At 34.2% G+C, this 15,150-nt stretch overlaps 1 protein-coding gene and 1 non-coding gene across 2 annotated transcripts; both read left to right on the top strand.

Annotated features, from left to right (window-relative positions):
• Positions 1–8,508: 8,508 nt before the first annotated feature.
• On the top strand, positions 8,509–8,612 carry LOC120176983. The gene has a single exon (XR_005521370.1). It is a non-coding gene; the product is annotated as a small nucleolar RNA R71 (small nucleolar RNA).
• Positions 8,613–12,535: 3,923 nt separating this feature from the next.
• LOC120176972 lies at positions 12,536–13,302 on the top strand. Its single transcript, XM_039183248.1, has 3 exons — positions 12,536–12,652; positions 12,747–12,935; positions 13,054–13,302. The coding sequence occupies exons 1-3, from the start codon at positions 12,599–12,601 to the stop codon at positions 13,198–13,200; spliced, it is 390 nt and encodes a 129-aa protein (XP_039039179.1). The 5' UTR covers positions 12,536–12,598; the 3' UTR covers positions 13,201–13,302.
• Positions 13,303–15,150: the final 1,848 nt, after the last annotated feature.

Below are 15,150 nucleotides of genomic sequence, written 5' to 3'. Positions count from 1 at the left end.
TCTTGACCCGGTGACTTCTTCTTTTTCGGTTATGTTAGCCCTATTGAGTAAGGACTGTATCTCCTTGTAGTAATCTTCAACTGAACTTCTACCTTGTCGAAGTCGGTGTAGTCGTTGTTTAACTTCTCATTTATAATGTGTCGGTAGGAATCGGTTCCTCATGGTTTGTTTGAGGTCGGTCCAAGAAGTGATTGTTGGAATTTCGAAGTTCTGGATCTTTTTCCTTGTTTGTATCCACCAAGTTCGAGCATATCCTTCGAATCGTGTGGTGATGAGGTGAACTTGTTTAGCTTGGGGGCAGTCATGGTATGCGAACATGAGATCAAATTTTCCTTCCCATTCGATGTACCTGTCTGGATCATTGTCTCCTTTAAAAGGCGGGATCGTGAACTTTGGTTTTGCAAAGAGTTCGGGTGCTTGAAAACGTGGTTGTTCTCACCCGGGTACCAAAAGTTCAGCATTGTTAGGTCTTGGATTCTGGTTTTTTTCGTTCTCTCACGATTTTATCAAATCTTTCAACTTGAGTCTTGAGTCGGGTAAGGCAACGAGAAAATTCAACAAAGCAATAAACCTTACAAGTCACTCCAGAAAAAGTAACACAACGAGAGGCAAGTTAGCCGATCTTGTACTCTTTAAAACTCACTTTACCAAGTAGTCTTCCACAGTTCGTATCGGAGTTTGATTACTAGCAAAGGCGATAAGAAAAACCTAAAAGTTCTAAGAGGCCAAACAAGGGTTAGACTCCAAGAGAACGAGAATGCAAAGAAGGAAGAAGTATGCAAACTCTTTAGTCCTACTAACACAATGAAGATAATGTGTTAGATAATGCAAAAGAACAATAACAAGGAAAAACAAAAGAACCTAAAGCACTAAGAGTCAAAGAAAAAAAAGAACCAACCCAGAAACCTGGAAAACGCTGGATCAATTTGAGAAACGTTTTTGAGGGGGTTACCGGTGTCAAAAAATTCAGGAAAAATTCTTGAATGTCTTTTTATGCGTCAAGAAACCACCTGTAAAATTTCAGAACCAAATACCTTCAGTAGTATCCAGTAGACTCTGTTGAACGGTGAGTCCTCAAACAATCTGTTTTTCTTGATCTCTTTGTTCGAAGGTGTTGTTGATCTCCAAAAATTCTGGTTTTTTGTTTGAATTATCTTCAATATATGAATTTTCAATCTGGAAATTTTCACCACGAAATTCCTCCTGTAAAATTTTCAAGAAATTCGACAAGATTCTAAACCGAATCTGCCGATGAAACTTGAATGATGTATTTGAAGGCTCCAATGAACTCCGATTGGGGTGAAATTTGGACTGGGGATTAATCTTAGCATTAATATGATATATGGATAAAATAAGCCCTAAATACCTACGTTTGCAATTTTTGAATTTTTTTAATTTTTGGATTTTTTTTTTTTTTTTTTTTTTTTTGTTTTTTTAAAAAAAATAGCAAACTAACAAGAATGATTTAAATCTAAATTAAAATTAAATAAAAAGAACCTGAAACGCTGAATCTTTTGTGAACTAGCTCCGTTGGGGTACCTTGACGGTTTTGTGTGCAAGAACAAGCAAGATTGCTTGTTTCTTTCCAAGAATCGGCCCAAATCTGATACCAATTGATAGGGAAGCGGTGGCGGGTTAATGAACGTTGCTCTTGTTGAGGAATCAAACCTAGAAAAGCTCTAGACTCGATGAAGAACAATAAGGAATGAATGGGGAAGGTTGCGGCAATAACTAGGGTTCTTTGGGGTTTCTTTTGGTGTTGGAAACAAGGTAAGAAACAAGATTAGAACAAGATAAACAAAAGATAAAGGAATTGAAAATAAAGACAAATAACCAAGAAATCAAAAGATCTCCCTTATGAAGGTGAACGGTAAAGATGATGATGGTGAAGATGGATTTGTGGAAAATAGATGGATAAGTGTCCTATCGAGCCCTCCTAGTCGCAATGAAAAGGCAAACACGATAATACGGCTCTAACCAACCCTCCTAGTCGCAATGAAAAGGCAAATTGGAGTGTGAAGATTAATCTCCCTCACAAGAACTTGAAAGAACTCCAGGAGAAGAAGCTTCGAAGGCACAAGGCAATCAGCACTTGCAAAAACGAACTCTCGTTGTATTATTAATCAAAGAAATATTGAATTACAAAGTTTAATGAAGCCTCCTTTATATAGGGGCTGAGTTCTAAAGGCCTTAGATAACTAATGTATAAAATAATAATAAACTAAACTTGTCTTAACTCTAATTCCTAATAAAATAATAATAACTAAAGATAATATTTTAACCCAACCTTAATTCCTAATAAAATAATAAATCTAATCCTAAAAGATAATTCATCATCCTATATTAAGTTATATTACAAATAATCAATAAAAATATTGAAAATTCGTAATATTTACAAAATCTCGTATTAATCCCGTATAAGATTTTCTGCATGCAGCATCTTCAGTAAAATGGCTATATCTTGAGTTCCCGATATCGGATTGATGCGATTCAAGAACCGTTGGAAAGATAAGGGACAGACGGTTTTATCTCCAGATACATATTGACCAAATAAGATCAGGATCCCATTCAAAAAGTTGTCGCAGATATGCTGTTGTTCTGATCTTCTTTTCCAAAGTTTGGATGAGTGGATCATTTGGAAGAGTTATTACTTCTTCCTTTGATGTGAGCCTTGTGATGCATGTATCATCCTCCCTTTCTTCAAAAATATTCGACCTCGAATCGGAAACATTAAAGGGAGCAACATTAGAATCTTTTAATGATTCATTCACATTATACTTACCGAATAGATATGCTTTGAATCTTCGAGACTTTGTTCTTCTAATAGGTTCAAGTAGAAATATTAGTCCAAAGAAGCATGTATTATGGACTCTGGTGCATGTATCATTCCCCCACTCCTCAAAAGAATTCGTCCTCGAATCTGAAAATCCAAGAGAAAGAGACTTAGATGTGTTGAAAGGAAAACTTGTGAAACATTTACCAGGATCAATGTGATGTGTCTTTATGCGTTTCAATCGAGGTTTCTTCTTTGTAGGAACTGATTTCTTGTAGTCTTGAAATCCTCTTTTGCATACAAGTCTTGTAATATGATGTTTTGGTTGAATTTCAACATGGCGCGGCCACTGTTGGCTTTCTGTATGATTATTTCAGATAATTTCTCCATGGTTTTATTAATGTGTGGCGAGAATGAGTGTTTAAAAACCATGTCAACTGGTTTGTTAAAGTAATCTCTTAAGTCTCCTAAGTGTGGTTCATGAATTAATGATTCCCAGGAGGAGATTTGTGGACTGTATAACCTGTATAGTTGGCAAGGAAACTCGTATACAAGATAAAGCTCATTAAAAGCACTTTTAAAAGTATGGGTAGAAATATCAGAAATATCCGAGTTATCGTGATAGGCATCTTTGATATGTTCAATTCTCGAAATAGTAGTATGAGTTTGATAGGTAAGAGTATACCTTCGTGGTAGTGTATCGTCTACTATGTTTTGCTTACCTCAGTATGTTACGCACTTAAAGGAGTTGTGTTTAGTATGGATGACAACTTCACGAGCCTTACCTTGTAAGAAGGAGAAGAAGTATGTTACAATGTCATTAAAATGAGTAATAAAATATTTACCTTTGGACTCTCGTAAATCATGACTCTTTATTGGTATGGCATAGTGATTAGGGTTTTCAGGTGGTAACCCGTTAGGAGGGTCACCTAGCACTATTCGACAACTCTTGGCGATGGAAGATGGTGTGGGCCAGTCTCGTGTTGCTTTTACTTTCTCATCATTTACATGGATTCCCTGTGCACGAACTATAAAGCATGTGGAGTTGTTCAAGTCATGTTTTGTCATTAAGATGACGTTACGACTAAGGCTTTTATGGATGTAGCCTTTTTGTAACAAATCTAACTCTTTGGTTTCTTCGAGATTGTATGTTTGACAAGGTATGATGGAACCTTGAATTAGATTGGTTTGGTGTTGTTTTCCTTTTCCCAGTGGTAACCCGTCAGGTGGATCACCTAATTCTTCTCGAAAATCCTGTAACAAAGATGAAACACACTAGACAAATCCTTGTTAATGTTAGAAATCGAAACAATTGATTCTCTAAAGCGAACAAGGATGGAAGGCTGTTTGTAAAGAAGGTTCTCTCTCAATTCTTTTGTGCTCACACATAGATTTTGAGCCACTCTTTTATTCTCACAATTAGGTTCACTCACCTCCCATGGGTCATTATTCTTTTGGCTTTTGTAACTAGTGACCTCTTTTTCTTTTGCCTCTTTCTCATTTTTTTCTTTTTTTGCTTTCCCAACCTCCTCACAAATTATCATTTGATCTTTAGGGGCTGGAAGTGTGTCATTCTTTGCTGGTCGTTCTTTCTCCTTGTCAGGTTTGTCATCTCTTGGTTTTTTCAGAGAAGATGGAGCAGAATATGAGGAAGGATTTGAAGGATTACCTTGGTAAGAGGATGAAGTACCTTGGTAATGTTCTCGGAATCTCCTTTGGATTTGTATTTCGATTGTCATTGCTTTCTTTAGTGTATCTTCAAGGTTTTCATACCCTTGTAGATCAAGAAGATCAGTGATGTTTGAGTTTAAGCCGACGACGAATCTTGACACGGTGACTTCTTATTTTTCGGTTATGTTAGCCCTATTGAGTAAGGACTGCATCTCCTTGTAGTAATCTTCAACTGAACTTCTACCTTGTCGAAGTCGGTGTAGTCATTGTTTAACTTCTCGTTTATAATGTGTCGGTAGGAATAGGTTCCTCATGGTTTGTTTGAGGTCGGTCCAAGAAGTGATTGTTGGAATTTCGAAGTTCTGGATCTTTTTCCTTGTTTGTATCACCAAGTTCGAGCATATCCTTCGAATTGTGTGGTGGTGAGGTGAACTTGTTTAGCTTGGGGGCAGTCATGGTATGCGAACATGAGATCAAATTTTCCTTCCCATTCTATGTACCTGTCTAGATCATTGTCTCCTTTAAAAGACGGGATCGTGAACTTTGGTTTTGCAAAGAGTTCAGGTGCTTGAAAACGTGGTTGTTCTCGCCCGGGTACCAAAAGTTCAGCATTGTTAGGTCTTGGATTCTGGTTTGGTAGATCCAGTTGTGGTTTTTTTCGTTCTCTCACGATTTCATCAAATCTTTCAACTTGAGTCTTGAGTCGGGTAAGTGTGGCTAAGATAGCCGTAAGTGTCTTGTTGTTATTGTCGCTCATCCTGAAATCATAACACTCAAAAGAAAATTTTAAAGTAAAATAAAAATAAAAGAAAGAAAATTCAACAAAGCAAGAAACCTCACAAGTCACTCCAAAAGAACTAACACAACGAGAGGCAAGTAAGCCAATCTTGTATTCTTTAAAACTCACTTTACCAAGTAGTCTTCCACAGTTCGTATCGGAGTTTGATTACTAGCAAAGGCGATAAGAAAAACCTAAAAGTTCTAAAAGGCCAAACAAGGGTTAGACTCCAAGAGAACGAGAATGCAAAGAAGGAAGAAGTATGCAAACACTTTAGTCCTACTAACACAATGAAGATAATGTGTTAGTTAATGCAAAAGAACAATAACAAGGAAAAACAAAAGAACCTAAAGCACTAAGAGTCAAAGAAAAAAAAGAACCAACCCAGAAACCTGGAAAACGCTGGATCAATTTGAGAAACCTTTTTGAGGGGGTTACCGGTGTCAAAAAATTCTGGAAAAATTCTTGAATGTCTTTTAATGCGTCAAGAAACCACCTGTAAAATTTCAGAACCAAATACCTTCAGTAGTATCCAGTAGATTCTGTTGAACGGTGAGTCCTCAAACAATCTGTTTTTCTTGATCTCTTTGTTCGAAGGTGTTGTTGATCTCCAAAAATTCTGATTTTTTGTTTGAATGATATTCAATTTATGAATTTTCGATCTGAAAATTTTCACCACGAAATTCCTCCTGTAAAGTTTCAAGAAATTCGACAAGATTCTAAACCGAATCTGCCGATGAAACTTGAATGATGTATTTGAAGGCTCCAATGAACTCCGATTGGGGTGAAATTTGGACTGCGGATTAATCTTAGCATTAATATGATATATGGATAAAATCAGCCCTAAATACCTACGTTTGCAATTTTTTGAATTTTTGGCTTTTTTTTTTTTTTTTTTTTTGTTTTTTTGAAAAAAAAAATAGCAAACTAACAAGAATGATTTTAATCTAAATTAAAATTAAATAAAAAGAACCTGAAACGCTGAATCTTTTGTGAACTAGCTCCGTTGGGGTACCTTGACGGTTTTGTGTGCAAGAACAAGCATTATTGCTTGTTTCTTTCCAAGAATCTGCCCAAATCTGATACCAATTGATAGGGAAGCGGTGGCGGGTTAATGAACGTTTCTCTTGTTGAGGAATCAAACCTAGAAAAGCTCTAGACTCGATGAAGAACAATAAGGAATGAATGGGGAAGGTTGCGAAATAACTAGGGTTCTTTGGGGTTTCTTTTGGTGCTGAAAACAAGGTAAGAAACAAGATTAGAACAAGATAAACAAAAGATAAAGGAATTGAAAATAAAGACAAATAACCAAGAATCAAAAGATCTCCCTTATGAAGGTGAACGGTAAAGATGATGATGGTGAAGATGGATTTGTGGAAAATAGATGGATAAGTGTCCTATCGAGCCCTCCTAGTCGCAATGAAAAGGAAAACACGATAATACGGCTCTAACCAACCCTCCTAGTCGCAATGAAAAGGCAAATTGGAGTGTGAAGATTAATCTCCCTCACAAGAACTTGAAAGAACTCCAGGAGAAGAAGCTTCGAAGGCACAAGGCAATCAGCACTTGCAAAAACGAACTCTCGTTGTATTATTAATCAAAGAAATCTTGAATTACAAAGTTTAATGAAGCCTCCTTTATATAGGGGCTGAGTTCTAAAGGCCTTAGATAACTAATGTATAAAATAATAATAAACTAAACATGTCTTAACTCTAATTCCTAATAAAATAATAATAACTAAAGATAATATTTTAACCCAACCTTAATTCCTAATAAAATAATAAATATAATCCTAAACGATAATGCATCATGCTATATTAAGTTATATTACAAATAATCAATAAAAATATTGAAAATTCGTAATATTTACAAAATCTCGTATTAATCCCGTATAAGATTTTCTGCATGCACCGTCTTCAGTAAAATGGCTATATCTTGAGTTCCCGATATCGGATTGATGCGATTCAAGAACCGTTGGAAATATAAGGGACAGACTCTTTTATCTCCAGAAGACATGTTGACCAAATAAGATCATTATCCCATTCAAAAAGTCGTCGTAATTATGCTGCTGTTCTGATCTTCTTTTCCAAAGTTTGGACGAGTGGATCATTTGGAAGAGTTATTACTTCTTCCTTTGATGTGAGCCTTGTGATGTATGTATCATTCTACAGAACTCCTCTCTTTAATTTGATGTAGTTTGGGTTTTTCTCTAAATCATCAATCAACGGGATATTAATTGTGAGTTGGCGAAGGACATCAATGAAAGCTTTGTATTGCTGATCTTCTTTTGTCTTCTTGAAATGCTGTGGAAATGGTGGAGGCATTTTTTGTTGTTGAGGCTGAGGCATTGAAGTCGATGGAGTGTCAGATGTAACAGGTGTTGCTGTCGGTAATGACTCTAAATTACAACACTGCCCTTCATTTGATGTTATTAAATAACTCACAGGTGGCTCGGGCTCAACTTCTTTGCTCTTTTTTACCATGCTTAGGAACCTCCATAACATTCTTTTTAGACTCCTCAACAGGCTCCTCATTATGAATTACACTCCTTGTAGTAATGGCTTTACAATGCTCTTTACTTTTTTGCTTTGGATTTTTCGGTGTTGTTTGGCAGCGTTCCTTGCAACCGACTGTTTAGAGTATTAGCCATTTATCCCATATGATTTTATAGAGCCCTTAATGAATATGATTGGCTTTCCATATACTATTTCATCAAAGCTTCAAGAGATAAGTTGAAGTTTAGGTTGGATATTGACCTTGATAGTTTGACTTTGTTGTGGTTGAGCAACAAGATGTTGTGCTTGTCGCTGTGGCATCATGTTCTGTTGATTATAATATTATTGCTAATATTGCTGCTGCAGGTTGGCAACGTTCTAACTTCTCCAAGAAATATTGGGATGATTTCTAAAATTTACATTATACGTTTTGCCAAAAGCGTTATCATTCATTTGATAATTTCGCACATAGTAGATATATTTCAGATTTTGGGGGCATTCATCAAAATTGTGATTATCGCCATAATAAACACAAGTCATGAGAGATGCATATTTGACTTTATACATTCCTCTTGGTTTTTGTAATTTCTTCACCATTTTCGTCAATGTTAAAATCTTTACAATATCTCGTATTAGGGTAATAACAATCATTAGATGAGATCTTTTCCAAGATATCACATGCTTCTTTGTATGTCTTATCTAATAAATATACATTTACTAAAGCATTGACCACCATACGAGTGTGTATATTTAGCTCATTGTAAAACATCTTTATTTGAGTTCAATGTGGAAATCCATGCATAGGACACTTCCACAATTCCTTGAATCTTTTCCATGCTTAATACAAGCTTTCATACTCCATTTGTTTGAATGAAATTAAATCATTTCAGAGTTTGGTATTCATGTTCGGTGAGTTGAATCAAACAAAAATTTATGTACTAACTCATTTCAGGATACTATAACATCTGGACAAAGGTGTACTCAACCAAGCCCATACTTTATCACACATCGAATAAGTAAATAACTTTAGCTTCAATGCCTCATTCGAAACATCTTACTAAATAAAGGAATCATAAACCTCTATAAACGCTCTCAAATGATCCATAGGATCTTCAACAACAAACCCTCTATATTATCCCATAGATTGTAACATTTGGAACATAATCGACTTTAACTCAAAATTCACAGTATTAATCACTAGCCTCACAGTGCCTGGATACATATCATCCAGTTTCGGCACCACATGCTCACGGATAGGGTGATTACGATCATCAAAATTTTGATAAGGTTGTTCAGGCCCAATGCCAACTGGCAACTCATCATTTTCTCAATTATGTAACGGGGGTAAAATACCATTCCCTCGCCCGACCATAGTTGTCATGTTCTGGGAAATTCACAGTGACTTCTCCTAAAAGTTCTTTTAATGTCTGGATCAAATGACGTTAATTCTTCGTCGCTTCGGGGCATACACTACCAAAAACAGAAACTAAAAATACCTACAAAAGAAAATAACAAGGTAAGAAAAATAAAAAAACCCCGATAACAGTGCCAAAAACTTGATGCTACGAAAATACTATAGCAATTGCGGAAGTTCACATGTCGATATCAAGTAATAAAGTGGTAGAAAATGAATGTTGCAGATGTCGAACCCATAGGGAGCAGGGTGTTTTCATTAGATTTTGTAACATAAAGAATATTGAGTATAAAATTATGCTAAGTAAAAGATAGTAAAATCAATAAAGGAAACACCAGTTCATGCTACAGTAGTCCAAAGAGCACTAAGTCAACTATCAAATCGATGGAGAAAATATTGTGAACATCAAATCTTATGCAAACAAAGCATACCAAATTTATGTGATTAGCATTGATTAAGACCTTTTGAACTTTTGTACCTACTATTATTAATTAAAGGTTCAAAATATTAACAACATCAATCAGTTGGTTGCATGATTTACAGCACACACTACTACTACTTATCAACAACAACGCTGTAAAGGTTTATAGCAAATCAACCAAATCTATTTCTAGAAATAATTGAAATTACCATATATTTAATCATAAGTATTTTTACTCATAACCATAAAGTACCAAACTCATAAAAGAAGTATCAAAGTAAACATAAAATAAGAAATAGACAATATCATCCATAAAAGGTTTAAAACATTCAAACCACTCCCTCTTTCAATAGAAGTCATCAAGTTGTGATCTTCTGATGTTGATGCTACTCAGCGAGCTCTCCTTCTGTTCCAGCAATCCCTGGCATGGAGCTTAAGCTTCCATGGCGTACAAAGAATTAACGTGAAAAAATGGGTACTTTTGAATGGCTTCCAATCATCATACATTTTGGCCTGCAAGTACTCTCATTTATAGCTTGGATGAAATTCTCATCTTCCAATGAAAAGCTTCCACGTTTCAGGTGATATCCAACCCATTGACAGTTGCCCAAGCCAGTTTTCCCATCCAGAAAGTTCTCTCAACTGTCTGGAGCTTCATCAACTGTTGCAGCATCTGCTTAGCATTTCCTGCAATGCTACGACATCAGTGCAACAATTTTACAGTAGTAAAAATCAAATTTAGCCATTGGCAGCCCAAAAAGGTCCTAATATGTAAAATATATGAAATTAATAAAATTTTTCCTAAAATGCTCCTAAAAATGTTAAAGTTCAAGCTAGACCGAGGTGAAAAAGGCTACTAAAGATAACTCTTTGGAGAGTTATTACCACCTGTAGTTCCTCATCCTCCAATCCTTGGCTATTAGACAGTTGTATAACTCACCACATCACAAATGATCTCCAAAATCTCTACAATCATAATTACTACACTGGTTTAGATAAAGCAATGATTGTTGATGGCTCTGGTGTTCCAATTACTCACTTTGGTTCTACAATCTTCCTACTCCCTCTCACTCATTTACACTATATAATGTTCTTTGTGCTCTTAATATGAACCATAATTTAATTTATGTGTCTCAATTTTGCAAATCAAACAATACTTCTACTGAATTCTTACATTCTTTCTTTTTTGTCAAGGTTCTCTAGACCGGGGCAATTTTTTCCAAGAAATACCTAAACATGGTGTCTATGAGTGACCCTCAAACTCCACACCATTACTTGTTTTCTCTGGAATAAACACAAAATCTCATGTTTGGCATCATCGACTTGGTTATCCATCACTCTCGACCTTCAAGTACATGATCTCCTCTTTTCATTTAGATGTTAATAAATTTTCTCTATAGGATACATATTGTAATGCTTGTCACTATAATAAAAGTCACAAACTACCTTCCTCCACTTCCACCTTATCATCTTTATCCACTCTTGAAATAGTTTTTACTGATGTATGGACTTCTCTAATACATTTCATCGACAACTTTAAATATTATATAATCTTTGTTGACCACTTCACTGAATACATATGGTTGCATCCTTTAAAGCGCAAGTCTCATGCTCATGATACTTTCATCTGTTTTAAAGTCGTTGAAAAATTCTTCACCGCTGAAATTAAAACAATTTACTCTGACAATAAGGGTGAATACCAAGCCTTATTTTCTTTTTTTCACCATCAATGGAATTTCCTATGTAATATTCTAAAAATTGGGTCAGTGATCATAGTGAAATAATTTAAAATTTAGTAGGTTTAATTGAGTAAATTGAAAAGTGTAAGGAATGATTTAGGAAATTATATTTAATATTAATTAGTAAGGAATAGAAGAATTAAAGGGCATTTTGGTCTTTTAGAAGAAAACGAATTTAAAATTTATTTTTATTAGGAATTTAAATGAGAAAGGGGGAAAGTGGAAGAAGCTAACTATCTTTCTTCTCTTCTCCTTCTTCCCCATGAATGTGCTCTCCCATAGCCAATGTAAATTTTCTTTGAGTTAGTTTATTCTTTAGTTTATGGGCAAGTCTTGAAACCTTAAGTGATTTTGTTGTTGGGATTCTTCCTTTCCTTTAGCAACATTGTAAGCTTATTATCTATTATTTAAACTTCAAATGTTATTGTTAAATAGTTTGTTAAATCTATGTGTGTGTATATATATATTGATGTTGTGTGCTAAGGATGACATGAATAAAAACATTCTTTTCTAAATCTCTTCCTGTTCCTCTCCTCCACCAGAATGTATTTATGGATTAAATTGTGTCATGGCTCATTTTTGTTTTCTTAAACTAAAATTGAACGGAACTCGAGCTAAACTAAAAAGAACGTAACTGTAAAAAATGCTAATTTCATATTATAATTGTGATGTGTCTAGAAATATGGGATAAATGATGAATGTCACAAGTTGCATAGCCCAAAGAAGAAAAAGCAAAGAAAAAAGTGGGAGATTTGTAAGATTTTCAACCAAACTAGAGCGCCAGTTTGTAAAAAGCAAAAAAGAAAAGCGTTAACGAAAAAGAAAAAGCCCCCCTCAATCCATGTAGTAATAAAGAAACAAAGAGAATAAGGATACATTTTGATTTTCCCAAACAAAAAAAATCATTTAACAAGATGAAAGTTTAAATATTTTTAATTAATCATTGATATCCTGTTTATTGATAAACTATTATAGATTTGAGTTTAAACCCTTGATCTAACTTAAGTAATCTAGTACATCATTCCACTAAACCAACTTATTGTTCGTGAAAGGTTAAATTCTTTAATTAATGTTATTGTAAAACTATATATTTTACTCTGTGATTTTTATACAAAAATAAATTAATTATATTAAAAATATTGCTATTTTCTGTTTTAAATTTCTTACATTACGTATTTATATAGGTACGTGTGTAACATATATTATAGTAGGAGGTTGGTGTTGTTTCACTTGATTCTCTTCTTTTTCTTCTGCTTTACTTTTCGTTTCTCTTTGACTTATTAGTTTTCCTGTCTACAATCTGTGCCATGAGCTTCACTCCTTTCTATTTCTCTCCTCAATTCCCATCTCTCCATCTTCTCGTAACTCCTCTCCTTTCTCCATTCGCATTTCTTCAAATCCTGAATCTTGCTTTTGGTTATGGTTGAATCCATGTTTGTTTTCGTTAACTCTCAGGAAAGACAAGTTGTTGTGAGGCCTGGGCAGCCGGGACTGGACGGTGGTGGAATGGACTTGCGCCAGCAGCCACTTGCGGTGGAGTTCGACGTTGATTTCTTCTGCCCCGTCGAACATCCCATGGAACCTCTCGGTGAAGATCGGCCTGTGAAATGCCCAATGTCTGCTTCTTCTTCTTCTTTCATATATGTACGATACCATATTCTTATTTCTTGTCGTATTTTTTACAAAAGTTGATTAAGATAAAAGACGTTACTCAACTAACGATGATATGATGAGCTAATTTGCAAAGTATTTGTTTTTGAAGGATGAAAAGGGACTCGAAGAAAGAGTTGTAGCGGAGAGTTCACGGAAGAGATCAGAGCAACCAACGACGGTGAACAACGGAATTGCGGCGATGGCAATGACGGCGGAGCCACCGGTAAGAGCAGTACGTAAAAGGCATCACCCGTGACAGCCACATGATGGCGGAGCGGAACTCTTTCCATTTCTCAAATGCTTAATCGATTCCACCAAATTTGAATCATTTGAGAAGAAACAGCCATCTTCTTTTTTACATTCTCGTAATGTTTTAGTTTCAAATGCATTTAGTTGGAGAGCTCAGAAAATCGAAAATTTTCCTGGGAAAATGCTTGAAAAAGAAAACGCAGCCCAATGTAGTACTAGCATGTCGAGTCCATTATGGGGTGTATTATTTATATTCGAAGCTTTTTCTTAACGAGGGAACTCTTATGACTCGGAAAATATGAGATTTAGTCACTTCATTTAAATGTCTTTGTTTCTCTTTAAAATAATAAAACATTGTAAAATTTTAGTGGCATAAAACCAACTCATAAACAGAAAATATAAAATAAAATAATTAAATTATATAAAAATTTAAAATGTCTAATGAACGAGTATTCTTCTTTACACTCTCGACCTATCACACTGCTCATGCTCGTATTTAAATATGAATATCAAATACGAATATTTATAAAACACAGTAGTTAGGGTTGGCCAATGAAGATGGGTAGGCCTTCTCAAAAGATGTGGAGGCTATGTGTTTTAAGACAAGGTCCTTAAACTATTTTATAATAAAACTAAATTATAAAATGGGACTCTTAAAGTATATATTTTTTCTTTAGAAATCATGATTTTAGTAGTTTTTTAAGGAAGAAATGATTACAATCCATTTATTGTGAGTTTTTTTTAATAAGAAATGATTTCAATTCATTTATTAAGATAATAAAGGAGAAATCTAAAATATTTTTTTAAAACCTTATTATGAAAACTAATAAAGAAATAATAACAATTTCTTGGAGAAAATAATTTTTATTAGCAGATATTTTTTTAAAGTGTGAAGCTTTTAAAATTTTGAGATAATGTGACCTATCACATCCTACGTATGTAAAAAGGATAGGCCTGAGGATGGACCAACAGAATCCAATACATAAACAATCAAACGAAGAGAATGAAGTGAAAGGCTTTAATTTCCTTGAGTCTCAACTCAGTAGAGGGGACCATTCTTCGACTAAAATCCATTTGAAAGCAAGCACCAAATCTAATCTTTATTGGGATTTTTTTAATTTTTATTTTAATAGATATTACCATGCACCAAATCTAATCTTAATTCAGATTTCTTTACTTTAATGATATATTACTTCAACTTTTCCACTTACACTCATATTTTACACACCCCTGTTTCATTGCACCAATGCTAATTTCTTATACTAATCGGACATTTCGTTTTTGGTCGTTCCATTTTTGTATTATGACATCTCTCTCTTAAAAATTATAAAAAAAATTCAAAACTTTCTTTTAAATTTATGAAAATGTCTCTGTATTTTTCCTTCTCAAGTTTTATTTCAGATTTATTTTGATTTTTCAAAACTAAGACGTCTTTTTTTTTCTTTTTAAATTTCAGTGGTAAAGAGGCAAAGTTTAACAACAAGAATTATAGATCAAAGCCATTTTTTTCGAGTTTTGTGTCAAAATTTAACAAATTTTAATAGTTTAAGAAAATCTGAACTAATAGAATGATAGAAGACAATAAGACAAGTTTGTCAATATTTAAAATGGTTGAAAAAGACGATAGAGAAGTGTGAGATTGATGGTAGTATGCGATGAGAACGAAATTATAAGAGTTTTAAAGTTGTTGAAAAGATAATAAAATGAAAAAAAAGGTAAGGAAAAAAAATAAATTTTACTTCAGAAGAAAATATTCCATGCCAACAAAAGCTGATTTAACACTTAAATAACTAAAAAAACAAATAATTTGAAAGTTAAATCAATTATTTTTTTAAAAACAATAGTCAAAATAATAATATGATCAAAACTGAGGGAGGAAAAGCATAGTTTACCCAAATAAGATTTTTCACTTTAGTGTGTAGCTACGTATCCGGATTTGGATAACATACTTGCCATT

The sequence above is a fragment of the Hibiscus syriacus genome, unplaced genomic scaffold (genome assembly GCF_006381635.1).
Source record: "Hibiscus syriacus cultivar Baekdansim isolate YM2019G1 unplaced genomic scaffold, ASM638163v2 tig00112264_pilon, whole genome shotgun sequence".
Lineage (NCBI taxonomy): Eukaryota > Viridiplantae > Streptophyta > Magnoliopsida > Malvales > Malvaceae > Hibiscus > Hibiscus syriacus.
This window is presented reverse-complemented; position numbering and strand designations above follow the sequence as displayed.

Excerpts from the sequence above, each read along its gene's own strand:
- LOC120176972 (XM_039183248.1), top strand. The coding sequence starts at position 12,599 with ATGAGCTTCACTCCTTTCTATTTCTCTCCTCAATTCCCATCTCTCCAT. Across the intron at positions 12,653-12,746 it reads TCCCATCTCTCCATCTTCTC|GAAAGACAAGTTGTTGTGAG; the intron begins GTAACTCCTCTC and ends GTTAACTCTCAG. Across the intron at positions 12,936-13,053 it reads CTTCTTCTTCTTTCATATAT|GATGAAAAGGGACTCGAAGA; the intron begins GTACGATACCAT and ends TTGTTTTTGAAG.